Here is an 18928-nt window from a genome sequence, read left to right on the forward strand (position 1 = left end):
TGACTATCTAGCATGCGTTCGGGCAAGTTATTGAACTTTTTATCGATGATTAATCACTTTTATGTAAAATGTTATGAATTTTCTACCTTATAAATGCTGTAATTAGCAATTTATTCTTGGAAATTTCCCTGTCCTGTATAAAACACGATTATTTACACCGGAATCACGTGATAAATAGACCACTTCATCCCTATTTTTGTGCAGAATTTCTATTTGTTACGTAATTATAAATTAGTCTGAATTATTAAAAGTAATTTTTCGATAGGGAATTTCCCCGTCAGAACGATTTCCCTGCATCTTTTTGTTAAAATCTAATTGGATTTTTAAAAAATCTAAAAAAGAAATTCGAAAGCAAATCTATTTGAAATTTATTGTAATAATTAATATTCCGATTTTTTAATTTTATATACGTAAAAATTTAATTTTATAATTTCCCTAACGAGGGAATTTTCAAACGATAACAAAATTATTCCTGATTTTTAAATTATTTTTTTTTCTTTAAATTATTACGTTAATTTATTTTAAATCTAGATTATAAAAAAGAAGATATTTTTTTAAACGCATTTCCGTTCTGACAAAAGCTATTTTACTTCAATCGAAATTTAAAAATAAAAATATAAAAAGCAGCACTTTCATTTCCTGTTTTTCGTAAAATTCTCTAAAATGGATTTCCGGGAATATTCCCCAATACTCGGGAAGAAACATTAACCCAATTTTAGTACTTAAAACCTTCAAATTTCAATCGACGTGACATTTTAACACGACTTTTACGACTTAAAAAACCTCTAAGAAACGTTAAAATTCCCTAAAGACGCGAAGTAAAAAAATAAATAAATAAACAGACAACAATAATATCCCTACGCATTCCCGTTCTACGAAATTTAAGATGGCGGCGCGGATATTTTTACGCTTAAGCGATTTAAGTAGACTTTTAATTGGGGAATTATTTTATCGGATTTTAAATTAATATTTTGGATAGATTTCGGTTCGGATTCGAATTTAATCCTCTGAAAATCGATAAAGTTTTCCCCTGCAGGTAGGGAAAATTCCCCGATTGGAAGAAAAAAGTTGGATTGCGTAATGTGAAGGCCGCGCATGGAGTCCATTGATTAGTCGGTTTGGTAGCGGTGGAGAGAGCGTCCGGATGTCTTCTCGAAGCACAAGTGATAAATTGTGAAGGTAAAAAACAGTCGAAAAGCCAGTTTATAGCTTATATATAACCTCAGATTACTTTAATATAAGTAAATAAATAACTGTAAGCCGCGTAAATGTGTGGCCCTCCATTAAAAGTAAATCTTGAATGGCATCCTGCAACTTGACATCATTCTACACAAGAGGAAGCCATGATTTTATGGCCATTTAACCTTGATAATTCAGAAAAAATGTGGTTAAATTAAACTGGAAGCCATTTAAAATGCTTGCCAATGTATTTTTTCTTTTACTATTGATATTTGTTTAATAATATTTTTTTTATTTTTTAAAGTTTTATTGATTTCTTGCTGTCAAGGCAACCGGAGTTTCTCTTGTGTGTACCATAACTGTGCCACAAACAGTCCCACTGACCATTTGTACGTGGCGGAGATGCCGTTAGGGTTTGTAAATGTTGGAGGTTCCTTCCGTTGGATTTTTCGGGAGGTTTACTCAGTGAACGATGGGGGTAAGTTACTTCTACCACCGCAATTTGCTTCGGTTCAGCGTAGACCCCGTTCTGATGCGCGGGGAGAGGTAACGCTCGACTTCGCCTCTCGGTGAGATGTAATTTGCGGCTTAACAGATATAATCGTTGTTACGTTGATAACTGTCCTGTTAACCGTATTCCTGTTCATTTCCTCTGCAGCTCTGAATGAGGTGGTTAGGTCCTCAACAGTGCAGTAGATCACACTTGTAAGAGGAAAAAAGTCAAAGTGCCAGTCTGCTTGTCATCCTTCGTGACGTGTATTTTCTTTGAAATTTGTCCGTACGGAATTTCGAAGACCTCGAAATTGGGGTAGCATTTTAAAAATGAAAACGTTCCGAACTATTTCTTGAATCAATACTAAAAATACCCTTTTTCACTTTACTAGAGATGGCTAAAAGCCTGTAAAATGTGAGAAAGGCCACTGTGCTGACATTCGGTGGCACGATTGGACTCGCGCTGCATGCTCCGACTGATCTCGGAAGTGCTGTATTTTGTGGTGTCTCATACAAGCTGTCGTTCCTTTGACATTTTTTACTCCTGTGAGTACCGTCTACAGCACTTAAGATCCCAACTGCCTTATTCACAACTGCAGTTTTACCTTCCTTCCTCTTGTTCTCGCTACAGTCCCCCCCCATTTCTACTTGTGAACTTTTGTCGATGAGTCGAATGACTTCTCACTTCAATTTTTGATGAGAAATTTGTCTATGTTAAAGGAAATAACTTCTGTTGTATGCTGCAATTGATAATCATCCTGTTATCAATTGACACAGTTAATAACTATATTCCTGTTTCTTCATTTCCATACATGCCGTACATTGGAATGTGTTTAGATAGCGTTAACGAAAGATAAGTTTACAGTTCTTATTGCACGTGCTCTTAATCGATAACCTGCCCGTTAAGTTCCTCTTTGTGTGTCGCCTTTCGAATTAAGCTAGAGTTTGAACAGCGTCTAAATTAAGAGCTAAATTTGCAGTTTATAATAGACGTAACTTGTTACGGTTGCTCTTAATTGATAATCGTCCCATTAAATTACGTTCCTGTTTCCGCATCGGATTAAATTACAGGTTCTTATGCAACTCTCTATACTCAAATAACATCGAACTTAAGGGTTAAATTTGCAATTTATAGCAGAATATCCTCTGTTACATGTTCGTAAGCGATAACGACCCCATTAAATTAATAATTACATTTCCATTCACATAACTTCCTACGAAATTACCTTAGGGGTGCATTTTATATATCGTCAAACTTGATTAAGAAAGTTTGCACGGGTCCGTAATTAACGCAGTGTGTATGGCAGGAATGGGGTCATGGTTACAAACAAGTTTCAAAGTGATATTTTGTCAGCTGTAATTACTGCAAGTAGCATTTAAGTTAGAATAAAGTACTTAGGCTAAGTAAATCTAAGAGTTAATCAAACGCAAACAGGAAATTATCTATCCGAGCGATTAGATAATCGTTACGTGAGAGATTCCACAGATAACGCCGCTCTGATTCCGTAACAGAGTAAACTGTACATTGAGAAATTGTTTAGTGAGTTAGGGCTGTATTGTAAATTGCGTAACGGAATTATCTGCATTCAGTCGACCGTGTCGATACTCGGAATATATTAACTTAAATATCTTTTGCGTCTAGTCTGACGACCGTCTGTTTGCGCCGAGATTTTGTAAGCAGTTTCAAGTGGGAAGAGCCGTCAATGAATCACTTTGTATGTGATTTTTGTATGAAAACTTACTAAATACGAGAATGTTGAAGGAATAAATATGTTAGAATTTTATGCTGTTTCATCCTGACAACTGGAATGTTTACACTACCTGTTAGTAACTGTTTAATGTGTAAGACGGAGGAGAAAAATGTGACTCGAGTGGTATGCGATTACGAGAATCCGTAGCGAAATTGAAGTTTCACAATCTCGGTACTTGATAGAGGAATGGATTTAAGCTGTAAAATGTTTTAAAAATATAATTTTGAGCAGAACGGTGCTTATAAATCTATTGAAATCCCCATTTAATAAGTTGCACGACTTATTAAATATCAGTTTTGCTAGCGCAAGTGTAATTATTATTACAATTGCACTATTAAGAAATGACAATTCCTTACTAGTGCAACATTAAGAAATTGTCAATTCTTGTAATTATATTGCAAGAATTGATAATTTCTAATGAAAATCGCATGGTAGATATGCAGATTTATAAACAAAGCAATTAGTAACACTCAAATCCATGCTGAAATTTTGATGCCGATGCGATTTGTTGAAGCTGCTAATAAGTGTAATGTTGTGCTAATATAAGTAAATGATGGTAAGTGTGTTAAATTTTCTTCACTTTTATTTCAAGCCAGTAATTGCATTTAAATAACCTTGCATTAAATTATTTTTCTAAATGGGTAGGTCTGTTACTACAGATATAAGTGCAATATCTCCTGCTGTAATTTAAATATTTGTGTTTTGAAGCAATTTATGTTAAAAATAAACAAGAAAATGTATTTCTAATTTTAAATTCAACTTAAGTTTGTCACAGTTTCAGGTAAAATTGATAAATATTTTTGCTTTTGTGATTATTTTTATAGTAATTTTTCAGAATAGTTCTTAGAAATTATGACTAGTCATTAAGATCGTTAATCATACAGCACACTTTATTCCAATTTCTTGTAATGATTCAAGTCTTAATTATATGATAATATAATTTGAATCATTAAAAGACGTGGATGCTCAACTTTAAATACTTATTTCTATAAAAAATTACAATTTGAAATTAAACTCCTACTTCCTTATATACTTTGTAATTCTTACTAACTTTGGGCTTACTCATGTTGGGAGTTAGCAGTAGGTTCTCTCTATTCCTACTGCTGACTCTTAAGTCTTTGTTTTCTACTTTGCTACTGATTTCTCCTATTTCCTACTATTCCTCTATTTTTCAAACTAGTGCTTCCTACTTCAACTACCAATTCTTATTTTCTTATCCCTATTTCTGCTCTTATTCTTTGTGTGAACTCCTCGCAACTACTTCCTTACTTTATGCTCCCACCACTAACTCCTCGCAACTACTTCCTTACTTTCTGCTCCCACCACTAACTCCTCGCAACTACTTCCTTACTTTCTGCTCCCACCACTAACTCCTCGCAACTACTTCCTTACTTTCTGCTCCCACCACTAACTCCTCGCAACTACTTCCTTACTTTCTGCTCCCACCACTAACTCCTCGCAACTACTTCCTTACTTTCTGCTCCCACCACTAACTCCTCGCAACTACTTCCTTACTTTCTGCTCCCACCACTAACTCCTCGCAACTACTTCCTTACTTTCTGCTCCCACCACTAACTCCTCGCAACTACTTCCTTACTTTCTGCTCCCACCACTAACTCCTCGCAACTACTTTCTTACTTTCTGCTCCCACCACTAACTCCTCGCAACTACTTCCTGCTCCTCCTAACTCCATTGTTATCTAAATCAAGGGTTCATAATTTTAGCTATAATGCTATGATGTTCGTCAATGCATTCATAAACATAGACGAAGATTAAATTCTGTGAAGATTGTCTGTCTGTCTAGCTTTTTTCCTATACAAAGAACACAATTTATGATATTCGAACAACAGTAAACACTTTTGTTGTTGTCGTCGTCACAGTTTTATGGTACGCACCTTCCGCATGCATAATTTTCAAGTTAAGAACAGTAAAATTGAATGATTGTGATAATGAAAAGTGATGAATGCAACTAGAGTAGAGTAATTCCAATAGATGTGTGTGTGCTGTAAGTGCATAAACGTGTTTCTGTTAACTAGAATTTATTGTAATCGTTTCAGAGTGGCGTATCGACCTTGTTCCCTTTCTGTTTTTCTACCAGTAATGACATGCCCGCCTCGCAGGGAGTAGTGACGATTCTGCACTTCAATGACTGTTACAATGTCGAGACGCAGCAGCAGGAGCCAGTGGGAGGTGCGGCGAGGTTCTGTGCCGCCATTAAGAGTTTTGCCCATCTCAATCCCTTGGTTTTGTTTAGCGGGGACATCATCGCACCGTCAATAAGTAAGCATTCTGCTTATTTTTCAACTAATTTTAATGCAAATCGATCAGTAGTGCTGTGGAGAGAGCAATGTTAGCATTTCCGATAAGGTAGAGTACCTACCTCACCATTCCAACAAACAGATGATCGGTTTTTGGCATTTAGATCATTCCGCAATTGCCATTTAGCATCTCTGGATGTAAATATCGAAACTAGAGACATAAATTGCCACTAAGCAGCTATAAAATTGTGCAAACTGACTGAAAAAATTGCACACTACACACTAAAACTACCATCATTTCTGGTGTTAAATTAACAAATGTTCATATTTAATAGGCAAATTAAATGTTAATTTGTATTATAATTGAAAAATGAACAGTTTAATGAGCCAGTTTCTTGCACAATTTCGCAAAAAATTGCCTTCCGAATAAGTATAATACACCATTCAGTTTATAATCACAGGAAATATTCAGTGTAAAAGAGGTATAGATGCATAAGACCGACAGTTTTCATTGATTTCGTGCAAATTTTGCCGGTGTGAACCTTTATACGGCATCGGTATTTCTAAAGCTACAAACAGACGTAACGAGAATGAATGCTGACTGTAAAATGTGACTTTTCAACTCCTGTTTTATTACTTTGAAGGTCATGTACAGGATAACGTAGCTTGTTTAATATCAGATAAAGACAGAAAACAAGTTTTCTTTGTGTTTTTATTATTAAGTTTTTTACATAAGTTAAAAGGAAAAATGAATAAAAATTTAATTTTAAAATTAAAATTATAAAAATTCACTTTTTTTTAGTGTTGGAGCGACCGAACAATCATTAACAACATTAACAAATGACAAAAACTTAATCGTGTAAGGCTCAATGTCGCTTGCATGCATTGTCATATGATTGTTTACGCAAATTAAGTGACACGGTGTTTATTAATTATTTAAAAACAAGGCATCGCGAGAGAAACTAATTAAATTAATTTCTTTTTGAATTTTATTCTGAATTAGCGTCATTGTAACTAAATATTTTGGCTGTTTTTAAAGTCATTTTAAGTGAATTTCTTGACACATTGTCTTGGTGTATTGGGCAAACAGCAAGTATTTGTTTTATCATCATGAAAGATGATAAGAGGTCAACTGATACTGAAAAATTCCCATCGAGTTTATTGGATGGTCCACATCACCGTAGACTCGATAAGATCCATCTTTTGATGGTGGTAAAAACATAGTACGAGTCAACCGTCACATTACAAAACGGCCTTTAGCAATTTCGATAATACTACAGTCGAGTCCGCATAAAGGTTCGTTCACATCTACAGACACCGTACGTGGCAGACACCGCCAGGGCCGGATTATCGAATAGGCAAAGTAGGCAAATGTCTAGGGCCCGTAATTCGGAGGGGCCCGGCTTCAGTAGCCATTACCTAAAAAGAAAAAAAAAAAAGGTCAACAGCCATCCGTGCGTGAGAAGTAATCTCCGCCACGAGATCTCTAGCACCATCTAGAAATATTCCTAGGGCCGCCTCTCATAGTAATACTGATGTATGGTTATGATTCATTTTCTAAATTTAAACTTATACGTCGCGACATCGCATATTCGATGTAGCGTTCAAGTTGCTCGAGTGCAAAGTTATTACAATTCAATAGTGTTTTATAAAACAGTTAAAAAGGGTGACACCACGATATCCGCACCGGGTGTCACCCATGCTAGCTACGCTAATGTCACATTATATAAGATTTGTTTAGAAGCAACTTATTTAAATGGGGCCCCAATTTAAATTTTGTCTAGGGCCCGCTAGAGGCTTAATCCGGCGCTGGACACCGCACAGACAATAGTTTTCACATCTACAATCCAGCATGCACAGATGCATTCAGACATACTAGGGAGTGCACGCACTTAAATCATAAAGAAATGTATATTCCCGAACTAATTCAATTAATTTCTCTTGATTCATCGTTTTAACCAAGCACTGTCTGTGCGTGTCGACGACGGTGTTCATACTAACCGCGCCGACTCTCACAGAGTTGTACAGATACGCGCCGGCACAGACAAAACATTCTCGCAGACAATGCTGTCTGGTGCCGGCCCGTGTCTGTGCGGACATGATCCGCTCACGCGCGGTATATGTAAATATGCCCATTGAAAATGTATGTAATAATCTTTTTATATCTGTGCTGTTACGTGTCTGTAGATGTGAATGAACCTTAAGTCGACACCCCAAGGGGAAGTGAAAATGTGTTGAGTTATCCGATATGACGACTAAAGCAAAGTTGAAGAAAACCACAATACTACAATTAGAAAATACAGTAGTACAATGTTCCTCTCTGACCATCCATCACTGGCGCTAAAGTTAGTTTCTAAAAAAATGAGCTCACGCCACAATACGTGGTGTAGAGTCATTTTTTTCAGGAGGGGAGTCGACTTATCGGACGTCTAAACGAGTGTGGGACAGCAAAAGTATGTCAATTTACCCAGTTGTGACGAGTTAAACGGTGTCGAGTAAACCAGAGTTTTTAACATTAATGCCTATGTAAGTTGGCCGGGACCACAGAAAACTGACTACTTAACCGACGGTGTCGAGTTATACCTATGACGACTTATGCGGACTCGACTTTATTTGCACGAACAAGCCTTTATCAAGCAGTTTTTCCCCTTGCTCGATAAACAAAGGGGGAAAGTGCACTCCTAAAATGTTTTCAAGAAAATTTCCGAGCAATTTCTGTGAATAAGTTCTGCAAAACCTTTTCCCGAAGACTGTGCGGCTCGGTGGCAGCAATAGTCTACTCACAAATTACAATTTGGATTGGCATTTTTTAACTGATTCAATCATAGTATGGGTTGATCATCTGGCTAGCATAATTTCAATTTTTCCAGGTTGCCACACCAAACCCATCACTATCATTTGGTGGTGTTTGGCATTACCGTCACGAGTGATATATGATAGTACCTAGAAAGTGACATAACCTTCCTGTTATTTTACCCATGCTTTGTTAAAATTTTGCTTGATTTTCATTTATTGTATCTATTTACAGGGGGATGGTTACGTGTATTCTAACATAGTCACCCTGCAATCTGGGAAAACTGCTAATCCGGCACCCTACGGGTCCCAACGATGCCAGATTAGTGAGGGTTGACTCGTATTTGAATGGAAAATAAGAGTAAGCAATAGCCGATTGTCCCAGTCGAGAGGATGTTTCGGATCAGATACCGCGACTTGACATTTTCAATTCCTCAAAACTTACTTCCTTAGATTGCATTTATGTGAATGCAAGACAGGAAAACGAGCAAAAGAGACCTTACGGAATCAGAATTTGCACTTGTAATGCAGTTTATGCAGAAGAGGAAAACAGAGTTCTTGTGCGTAACGTGCAAGAAATACCAATTTCCCTCATCCTTCAAAATATTTCCATTAACTTCCTTTCTGTAAAGATTTATGTACTCGAAAATGCTTCGGTTACTCTAAAATGTGTCGGTTACGTGTAACCAAAGTGGTTTTCGTGCAAGCCACGAGTAATTTGAAATCTTGTTATAGGAAATAATTGAATTATTGCATATTCAGTTGATTGTTGTCGTAATTTGATTGGGTGGATCGATACCGCAAATTGGCAATGCCTTGGGATAAACATGTTCGAGAAGTTAAGTTTGTGTATAATTATTCTTTCTGTAGTTGTGCTTTGTCGAGCAGATCAGATTGTCCCAATTTTTTGAACTGGGTATCTTTAAAAGAGGGCCCCCTCTAAGAAATGGAAGTATAGTTTTTTCTTGAGGTGCATGTTAGGGAGTTTGCGGGATCTAAATGCACACTTTCCTTTCGAATGACATTGCTTTCAACGTACAACCAGAAGCATTGAAATTTACAGTATATTTCGATTGTTCTTATGTATAAGTGGGTATGATTGAATGTTGTTTTCACAGTGAGCACGTTCACGAAAGGGGAGCAGATGATTCCGGTGTTGAATTCCATCGGCGTTCACTGTTCTGTGTATGGGAACCACGATTTTGGTAAGCTTTTAAGCAATTTTCTAGGCGATTGTGTTGCCCTAGGGTATAAATTTAAGTCTTGTTGTCGTCGTTTTAGATTTTGGAGTGGACAACCTGGTCGATTTCACCAAGCAGACGACTTTCCCATGGTTAATGAGTAATGTCAATGACAACGACACTCATCAGCCTTTGGCAGAAGGGAAAGTCAGTTACGTTCTCGAGCGAAACGGGAAAAAGGTAATTGAATAACAGAAAATTTTGCTTAAATTTTCATCCGATTTAATCATGTCCGTGAGATTTTCAGACAAACCGACGTTTTTAATGTGTAGAAATCATAATTTTGTTAAGATTTTAATAAAGTGTGTGATAAATTATGAAGGTGGAACAAAACTTTCTGGGTCATTAACAAATTCTAACAATTCCAGTTTGGATTGATAGGCCTAGTCGAAGAGGAGTGGCTGTCCACCCTGGCAACCATAGATCCCGAAGACGTCACTTACATAGACTTTGTTTCCGAAGGACGTAAGTTGGCCAGACAACTGAAGGATAAGGTAAGTCCTTTGTATGTAACATAAGCTTGCAGTATAAGAACTTTTTTCCCTATTAAAATCCTTGCAGGAGGGAGTTGACTATGTCATTGCCCTAACGCACATGAGGACGCCCAACGATTGCCGTCTGGCCGAAAACGTTGATGAGATAGACCTGATTCTCGGAGGACATGATCACGTTTTTGAAGTAAAGAAGGTGAGGTTGTATTTCCACAGTCTTGTTCCAAAACTATGGATTCGATTTTAGTGCACCCGACTTTGTAACGTAAGAAATGACAATTAGCTTTCGTTTAAATTCAGGTGAATGGAAAGTACATTATCAAGAGCGGTACGGATTTCCGAGAATTCTCGAGAATAACGCTGAACTTTTCCAACCCCGAATCCGTCGACGTACAGTGCGAGAAGATCGAAGTCACTTCGAAGTTTAGCGAAGACGAAGATCTAAGGCTGAAATTAGTGAAGTACCAAGGTTGGTTTTTGAGTCAGGTGTTTAATTTTTTAGGAGACTTTCAACAATGTTGGGAATTTTCAGATATCGTCGAGGGGAAAATGGACGAGGTCCTTGGCCAATTTTCCGTGGATCTGGACGGTCGTTTCACAAGCATACGCACTAGAGAAACCAACTTAGGTAAATTCGTTGTTTCTATTTGTAACCCTGTATCGTATTTATCCGAGATTATAAATTTCGCTTGTCGTTCCAGGTAACTTTGTCTGCGATATAATGTTATCATCTACTCATTCCGATCTGGCCCTACTGAACTCTGGCACTCTGAGATCCGACCGCATACACCCAAAGGGAGACTTCACTCTCAGGGATTTGGTTACGCTGTTACCGATGATGGATCCTCTGGCCGTCGTAATTGCAACCGGTCGGTAGAGTTTATCGTTCAAAACTCAACTTTTGACTAGTAAACAAATTCATTTAAGAAACTTAACTTTTCAGGTTATCAGATCTGGCAGGCTTTAGAAAACGGAGTGTCTCAATATCCAAAATTGGAAGGAAGATTTCCGCAAGTATCCGGAGTGATCTTTGCTTTTGATCCCAGTAAACCTCCCGGAAAGAGAATAGATCCTAGTTTCATAAAAATCGGAGATGAATATCTTGATTTGGAGCAGGTAAGAATTGTAAATTAATGTGTGACAGCAGCTTTTGGGCCATTGAATTAAATTATGTTGTCTACACTTCTTGTGACAGTAGTGTTGTCAGAAGCAATTGTTTTGTGTGACTGTCTAACAATTTTGTTGTAACTGCTGCACTACTGTTGAAAACCAAGTTTGTAGTGGGCAAAAACTAGAGGATATAATGGATACGGAAACAGTGGTGCAGTGTTTTGTTAGACAAGTTCCGTATTGTTACTGAATATCTATCGTTGTATTATAAAAGTCAATTCCCTGATTTCCATAATGTGAGATTGAGAAATCTTGCTCAGACAATGAAGAATATACCAATACATCATTTTGGTGACTGTTTATACAAGTACATTTTATGAGACCACATTATATTGATCATTGAAGAACACTTCAAAATTACCGTTATGTTCATTATCCTCAGAGGATTCCCACTCTGCCTAAAATTGCCATCTTCCAATAGTTGAGACACGCATTCATCTTCTTAGATAGTGCTCTGTCTCTGTTCTTAACACACAACTTGATGTCAGCTGTGCCATCACACTGCAACAAATCTGTACCCAACTTTCACCCTCTCTGTATCCCAGTATATTTTCATAGTGCAGTATAATGCAACTCAGCAACATGTCTAAAAGGCATAACGACACTTCCAATGAAGATTGGAAGTGTCGTTATGCCTTTGTTTTTGTATTACGGATCAATACAATACCACGAGTCTCAATTTCTGTCGTCTTATATACACTATATCCTTCCTCCACCATTACTTGCAATCTTTTCAAAGATGTTTCACATTGTTGAGTGCTTAAGATGGTCGTGTGATCCAAGTACTTTGTAAGTGTAATTTATCCATCATTACAAGCTCAGTCATCGTGTATTTGGACCTTTTTCTATTAGATAATGCAATAGATGTGTGTATGTTTGCATTTATTGACAAGTAACAAATATGCTATAGTCACAGTTGAATGGCAGCCCCACCGTTCCAGATATCTGTGAATGAATCTGGACAGGTGAAATAAATGCAGGAATTTTTGGGAGGTGCTCCATGTGACTGGCTTCGTCCATTACTTATGGCCCCATCTTAGTGCCCCACAGGGTTGGAGGGTTAAAAACCTGCTTATAAGAACAACGAACACCATATAAAAGTAGCTTTATTATATATATATATATTATCTGCTACAAACAATTAAAAGTTTTGTAACCTTTAAAAAAACACTTACCACACAACAATGTCCTTCAGTATTATGCTGTAGCCATGAATAGAACATCATGTTATTTAATAATAAGATGCTGAACTAATGTAGACACCTAAAACTATTATCTTCCTAAACTGCAGATATCATTTTTGGAACAGGAGTGTAAAGGAAGTTGCCTATTAAGGCAATTTCCCTAACACTCCTCTTACTTCGATTAAAGTACGATTGACACCTAAATTTAATGATTATAAACAAGGTTATACAACTCTAAACTTGACGTTAATTTTGATCTTAACACTGATTTTGTTCTGTGTAATAATAGATCAGAAGTGGAAACCTGTATTTAATCAGAAGGCATGTCTGTATAGCAGGTTGCATTGAAAATGGAGGCTCAAGTTGTATGTTCATCATCATAAATGCAATCTGTGCTGTATGTCTGTATGTGTCAAAGTGGTTTAAGAGGTTCTGTACAAGGAATTTTTCTTTAGGAGATGCATCACAGTCCGGAAGATCCTCAGCTGACAATGATAATTTAATCGTGGCATTAATTCGAGAGAATCCACATCACACCACCAGGGAAATTGCAGAAGTGTTATCTATTTCTCGGGGATTGGTCGTTTGCCATTTACAAAACTTACAAATGAAAGTCAATAAAAGATTACCACGAAGGAATGGATGGCAATAATTTCAAAAAATGGTTTGAAAAAAAGATTATCGAAAGTAGAAAGTAATGCTGTTGTTGTTGTGGACAATGCTCCACATCACTCAGCTAAAATTGAGAAGGTTCCTAATTGTAGTTGGAAAAAAAGCTGACATAATTTCGTGGTTGGAAAAACATAGGGTTTGTCATAACGACCAAATGTTAAAAATAGAACTTTCGGATATTGTTAAAAAAGTAAAACGTAAATACGATAAATATATTATTGACGAAATAGCCAAAGAAGTAGGTGATGATGTGTTATGTTTACCTCTGTATCATTGTAATTTAAATCCCATTGAATTGATATGGGCAGATATGAAATGTTACGTCGCACGTCACAACGTTCAAGCTGACGGATGTGCGAATTTTAATGAATACAGCTATCGAAAAAATAACTGAAGAAAGATTACTGGCAACGAAAAATGATTTGCTTACGATAATGTGCAGCAAAAAAGTTAAAAGAGAAAGTCAACTGACCTGCATCCATAAATGGTCATGCCAAGTATTTGGTGGGACTGGCAGGGAATTAGCTTTAACGAATTCCTACCTCTAAATTGAACCGTTAATTTGAAAAAATGTTCCCAACTCAAAGGCAGGCGTCGAAGAAAAACAGCCAGCATAACAGAGAAAGGGTGATCTTCCGGCACGACAGTGCTAGACTGCTTGCGTCTTTAACCACTTGGAAAAAATTACTGGAATATACGTGGGATGCTTTGTGTGACCCCCCCTCATTCTCCCAATCTTGTACCTTCAGATTACACTTATTTCGATCTCCAGAATAGTTTGCAGAAGTTAGTAAATCAAAGTACGAAAACCACTTAATACCTTTGCATATGGGATAATGGAGTGATAGAAAAGTTATTTTTGTCCAGAAAATGAAAACTTTTTGATGAACCCAACAGAATGATGAAAGTAGAACTTGCAAGAAATAGTGCCGGAAGTTCAGCAAGTTTAAGCAGGCTGTGCTGCCAACTCCTTGCAAACTTTAAAGAGAATAAGGGAGAGGAAAGAACTTGCAAGGAGTTTGGCAATGCCAGCAAGTGTTATTGACAAATTCCTCGCAAGATCTTTCCTCTCTCCTATTCTTAGTTTGTGAGGAGTTGGCAGTACTCCAAGCACTGCCAAACTCCCGGCACCGTTTCTGGCAAGTTCTACTCTTATTTGATCACGTAGTACTTTCATAGCTCACAAATTTTATCCTTTGATATGTAAACTAGAAGCCACAAAAGGCTGAGTATACAAAAAGTGAAAGTAACTTACTTTAATTTTTAGACCTATTTTACCATAAACAAATCATCATAACTTTCCAATTTATTTCCAATTTTGTTACAGAAATACAGACTAGCCACTAAAAACTATCTGTGTCAAGGGAAGGATGGTTACGACGTTCTCAAAGATTGCGAAGTTGTGGTGAGTCTCTTGCCGGTGATGCCATTAATTTCAGTAAGTAAACTTGTATCGACTCATTTTTACGTACTTGTTTTCAGCTGGGCGACGAGGAAAGTCCAGAGCTACGCACTGCAGTTCAAAACCATTTTGAGAGCATCAAAATAGTGATGGGAACCGTAAACCACCGATCCCGACATCGGCAGAGTCTAGTCTGTCTTTCTCGTAGGTGAGACTTTCGATCTGGTCATTCTAATTAGTATGGTAAATGATCGTGCATAAAAAAAAAAAAAAAATCGGTTGTGTTCATTTCGAGTAGAGACACAAAAATTATAAGCCATTTTTATTGGCGCGTAACTTGTAAAAATAATCAATTCTGTTGTTCTATGTTTGGATGTCGTTCTGTGGTTTTCAAGCTAAACGGAACACTTACTTGCATCTCCGCTCCTACCATATAGGGATAGTCTGCCGTAAGTTTCTTCTCTATCCTGATTACTGGTTTGATTTTTTGCCTTGTGAGCATATTTTTTGCTTTTTTGAACAATTTTACTAATTTAAAAATTACACCACTTTTGGCGAGTGATTGAATAACAAAGCCATTCTTTTTAATGTTACAAGCCAACACAGTTTGAAATATACATGTTGTTTTTTGTTTGCTTTTATACCCGATTTCTTCTCACAGACTGCACATAACAAGGATGTTTCACCATTAACAATGCTAACTGCCGCACTCTTCCTGTAAATCTGCATTGCAAATTTGTAAAATTGTCAATCTCGTCTACTTAAGATTCTTTTTCTAGGCACAGCGTCGTAAAGATGTTTGAAGACAGCAGCTTACAGATGCGAGCTCCCATGAGGAGAGGAGTCAGCTTGGATGCAGCTGCTAGACGTACAATGTTCTTAATGCAACAGCCCTCCCTAGATAAGGTCGAGTACGAGCAGTGTAAGTTAGAACCTAGAGTGGAAGGAAGAATTTCGCTTTTGACCGATCAGGTAAGATTAAAAACTAAACGTTTTGATTTCATACTATAAAATTGCAATGACAAAGTTCTGAAACTTTCCATATTTTCTAACACGGTATGTACCTAGATGAAAACTATGCAAAGTTTAAATTTTCCACAAATCATGTTTTTGATGTTTAAAATTTATCTTGTAAGCACATAAAATTCAAAATTGGTCTTCCAAAACAAATTCTACACCATTTTGACTTGTTCCTGGTGATTGGACATGTCCAATCACCAGGAACAACAGTCTTCTACTGCATTCTCTCCATTTCTTAAGGTTATCTCACCAACTTAATTGCACAGAAAGAACTATTTTAAATAGTAATGAGAACAAGCAAAAATCTGCAATTTATTGATAAAAATACAGTGATGCCTTGTACTTTGAATCGAAACGACTTTCCGAAAAGAATTAAACTCAGAATCAATGGAATGTAAATTATTAATCCATTCCCAGACGCTAAATAATACCCATTTTGATAAACAGCAATTACATGTAATTTGGAGCATTTAATTGTCATTTTTAATTTGTGTGTTTTTTTTTTGTTATAATCAAATATACCCAAAACTAGTAAAAGGAATAAAGTTATTTAACAATTGAACGTTTTCGTTTGTTTCTAACAAACATCGAATGTATCTTAATGAATACTGTACAGAATAACAACATATTTAAATGTGTTTGTTTGTTTAAAAATTTGAAGTGGTTGTATCAACAAACATGTGCAAGATTCAATTGTTAGCAATGTAGCACACAGAAATTGAAAAAGTAATTTTTAAATTTGAACCACTTCAAATCTTTGTATTTAAATGTGTTCAATTGCTAACATTGTTCTGTTCAGTATTCGTTAAGATATACTTAGCGATAATTGTTAGAAATGGATGAAAACACTCGTACCATTAAATAATTTTATTCCTTTTTACTGGTTTTGGGTATATTTGTGCGTGTTTTCATTATGTATAAGTAATTCAAAAAGCAGTAAACTGTCAGATCTAATTCCTTTTTACCTCAACTATCAATACTATCACCTTCCTCTTATGCTTCATTGCTTCCACGGTTAACAGGTAGGGGTTACATATACACCGAACACACCAAAAGCAAATGAGTATAACACAAGATACATTTGCAGCAAGAGCAAGACACAACTTGTGCGAAACAATCCTCACTAGTGACTACCTGTACATGTAAGATCAAATACAGCCTCTTCAAATTTCCGGTACACAACGATGAAAAAAATGGATGCACAAGTTCGAACGTAAAAGCACCGTTTTAATTCTAGATCAAGTTTCTCTCAAATTTAGCTTTCGAAGTTAGAATCATTCACAGTATGAGGTACCACTGTAGTAAGATGATCTTTGAAAATTATTGACTTACAGATGAATGTTAGCGTAAATTTACTGTAATTTTGTGGAGAATTGCAATGCTTCGACTGGTAACTATTATATCAGAGGTGCATCTTGCATATAGAAAACATGGTTTGACAAAAGGAGAATAAATTAGAATAATCTGATTAATGAAATTACTTGTTATAAATAACTTTTTACAGAACATATTTAAAACCAGAACTGAGCAGGTTGAAAAAATCATATCATTTGATGATTAAAAGTGTGTTAAATACAAAATTTAGGTTTATAGCTGCTTGAGGATGCAACACAAAAATTGGAAAGCATCCATGCTTGCCCATCTTTCATCACTGTTAATAAAATTAGAGATTACTGGTAATTTTTAGCATGCTTACTGGAGAAGTTTGCATGTAATTGGATGACTCATAGTTCTGTCTAGTTATGCATGTCTTTTTTATTCCTTTTATTATTTTTAGTGTGTAGTATTAATTTTGATGTGTGTAGAAAATTACTTCTGTTTTTTCTGTTTCCAGCACATTTCTCCGTGAAAGCCTGCACCCGAACTGGACTGTCTCCGTTTATTGCTATACTTTTAAAAGCTGTTGCATGTCTTACGCACTTTTTATTTTCAAACTATATTCTGTAGATGCTCCTTTCGTATTAGAAAATTTACAAAATATTTAAAGTTTATACTTCATTTTTTTTTTTTTTTGCAAGAGAACTTTTTATACAAGAATCTTTTTATTTTTAATTCACTTCAGCAATTAGAAACTACTTATGCCAATTTCTGGAATGTGCAGGAGTGTTTAATCTGTAGAGATCGCTGCCGCAGCTATTTTTGTGCTAAAGTCAATGTAAAAAAAATGTATTAATATATTATCTATGTAAATTAGATAAACAAAAATTAAATATATTTTTATTAATTATAAATGTGCACCATTTTCTTAAATTCCAGTGGAATTTTACGAAATTTCTGCCACTGAAAAGTAAAGACGCTTTTAAAAAAAATCATTTAATTGTATTTAAACAGATGAGAGAGATATTGGCTAAAGAGAGAGAAGACAGGGGTTGCAGTATTATACAGGAAGTGATCGAAGAAGACGAAGAATCGATTTTAGAAAATGCCGACAATGTCTAACTCACGAACGAATTGTTTTGTTTATAAATAGTTTATTATTTTTAATGCATTAGTTTAGTTTTATTTAAATTTTTATATGCACTCGTTCTTTGCCTTAAAGGGAAAACAATTGAAGAAGTTGGAGATTTGCACATTATAGTTTACTCGTTGCATTTTAGGTTTGGAAGGATGTCTGAAAGTCCGATTGACTTTGATGTGGAAACTATCTTTCGACCGAGGTTTTCCTTTTTGTAGAAAATGCAATGTGAGGTGTTTAGATTCCACATTACTTGCAGTTTATGTACACAGGTTTAATTTACATATTAATCACTGTCGAATTACTCGCCAAAATTTTACAAAACATTACTGCAACCATTGTTTATTAAACTAAGTCCACAAGCGACAGTTTGGGATTTAAAGACTGCATCGGGAGTACGATGCGAGTCTAAGGAAATCCATCCATAAAAGCTAGATATCAGGATGTAATTGAATCTTCCCAATTCTTAAATAGCTGGATTATTTTGATTAATCAAATATTTGAGCAATAATCTGTTGTAACTGTGTCGTAAATGCCTTTCTAGTTCTTTTTAGCATGTATATCCATATAAGATGTGTAAATACAGACTGGAGAGAATGTACAGAATTTAAAAAAAAATTGATGTGTGTACAGTGTGTGATGGAAGAGTATAACTTAATGTCGGCAGAGAATATGTAAAGATTCTTGTAATTATCATTAAGCCTTCCTAAATTGTCATGGCTGAGCTTCTTTCGTATGTATGCATTTCGACAAGCTAACAGTCCTCTATTTGGAAATAAAATGATCAAATTAATTGTGTGTATGTTTATTTTAGCTTCTT

General features: G+C 35.9%; 1 protein-coding gene across 3 annotated transcripts; it reads left to right on the top strand.

The window, feature by feature from the left end:
- The first annotated feature begins 1021 nt into the window (after window positions 1-1021).
- On the top strand, window positions 1022-18901 carry LOC136969800 (snake venom 5'-nucleotidase-like). Of its 3 annotated transcripts, none has more exons than XM_067264060.1 (15): window positions 1022-1179; window positions 5480-5702; window positions 9592-9678; window positions 9755-9894; window positions 10083-10208; window positions 10276-10401; window positions 10506-10674; window positions 10738-10833; window positions 10907-11074; window positions 11149-11321; window positions 14559-14636; window positions 14714-14841; window positions 15071-15082; window positions 15413-15605; window positions 17985-18901. In XM_067264060.1, exons 2-15 carry the CDS (start codon window positions 5528-5530, stop codon window positions 18090-18092), a joined length of 1779 nt encoding a protein of 592 aa, XP_067120161.1. In that variant the 5' UTR covers window positions 1022-1179; window positions 5480-5527; the 3' UTR covers window positions 18093-18901. The 3 variants fall into 3 exon arrangements, with proteins under 3 accessions (XP_067120161.1, XP_067120163.1, XP_067120162.1); XM_067264062.1 differs by lacking the exon at window positions 17985-18901 and adding an exon at window positions 17488-17884; XM_067264061.1 differs by lacking the exon at window positions 15071-15082.
- The last annotated feature ends 27 nt before the right edge of the window (window positions 18902-18928 follow it).

This window comes from Centruroides vittatus, unplaced genomic scaffold, assembly GCF_030686945.1.
Source record: "Centruroides vittatus isolate TY-2023 unplaced genomic scaffold, ASM3068694v2 contig_181, whole genome shotgun sequence".
Taxonomy (NCBI): domain Eukaryota; kingdom Metazoa; phylum Arthropoda; class Arachnida; order Scorpiones; family Buthidae; genus Centruroides; species Centruroides vittatus.

Coding starts and splice junctions, on each gene's coding strand:
- LOC136969800 (XM_067264060.1), top strand. CDS start 5,528: ATGCCCGCCTCGCAGGGAGTAGTGACGATTCTGCACTTCAATGACTGT. Junction 10,402..10,505: donor ACGTTTTTGAAGTAAAGAAG/GTGAGGTTGTAT, acceptor GTTTAAATTCAG/GTGAATGGAAAGTACATTAT. Junction 10,834..10,906: donor CACTAGAGAAACCAACTTAG/GTAAATTCGTTG, acceptor TTGTCGTTCCAG/GTAACTTTGTCTGCGATATA.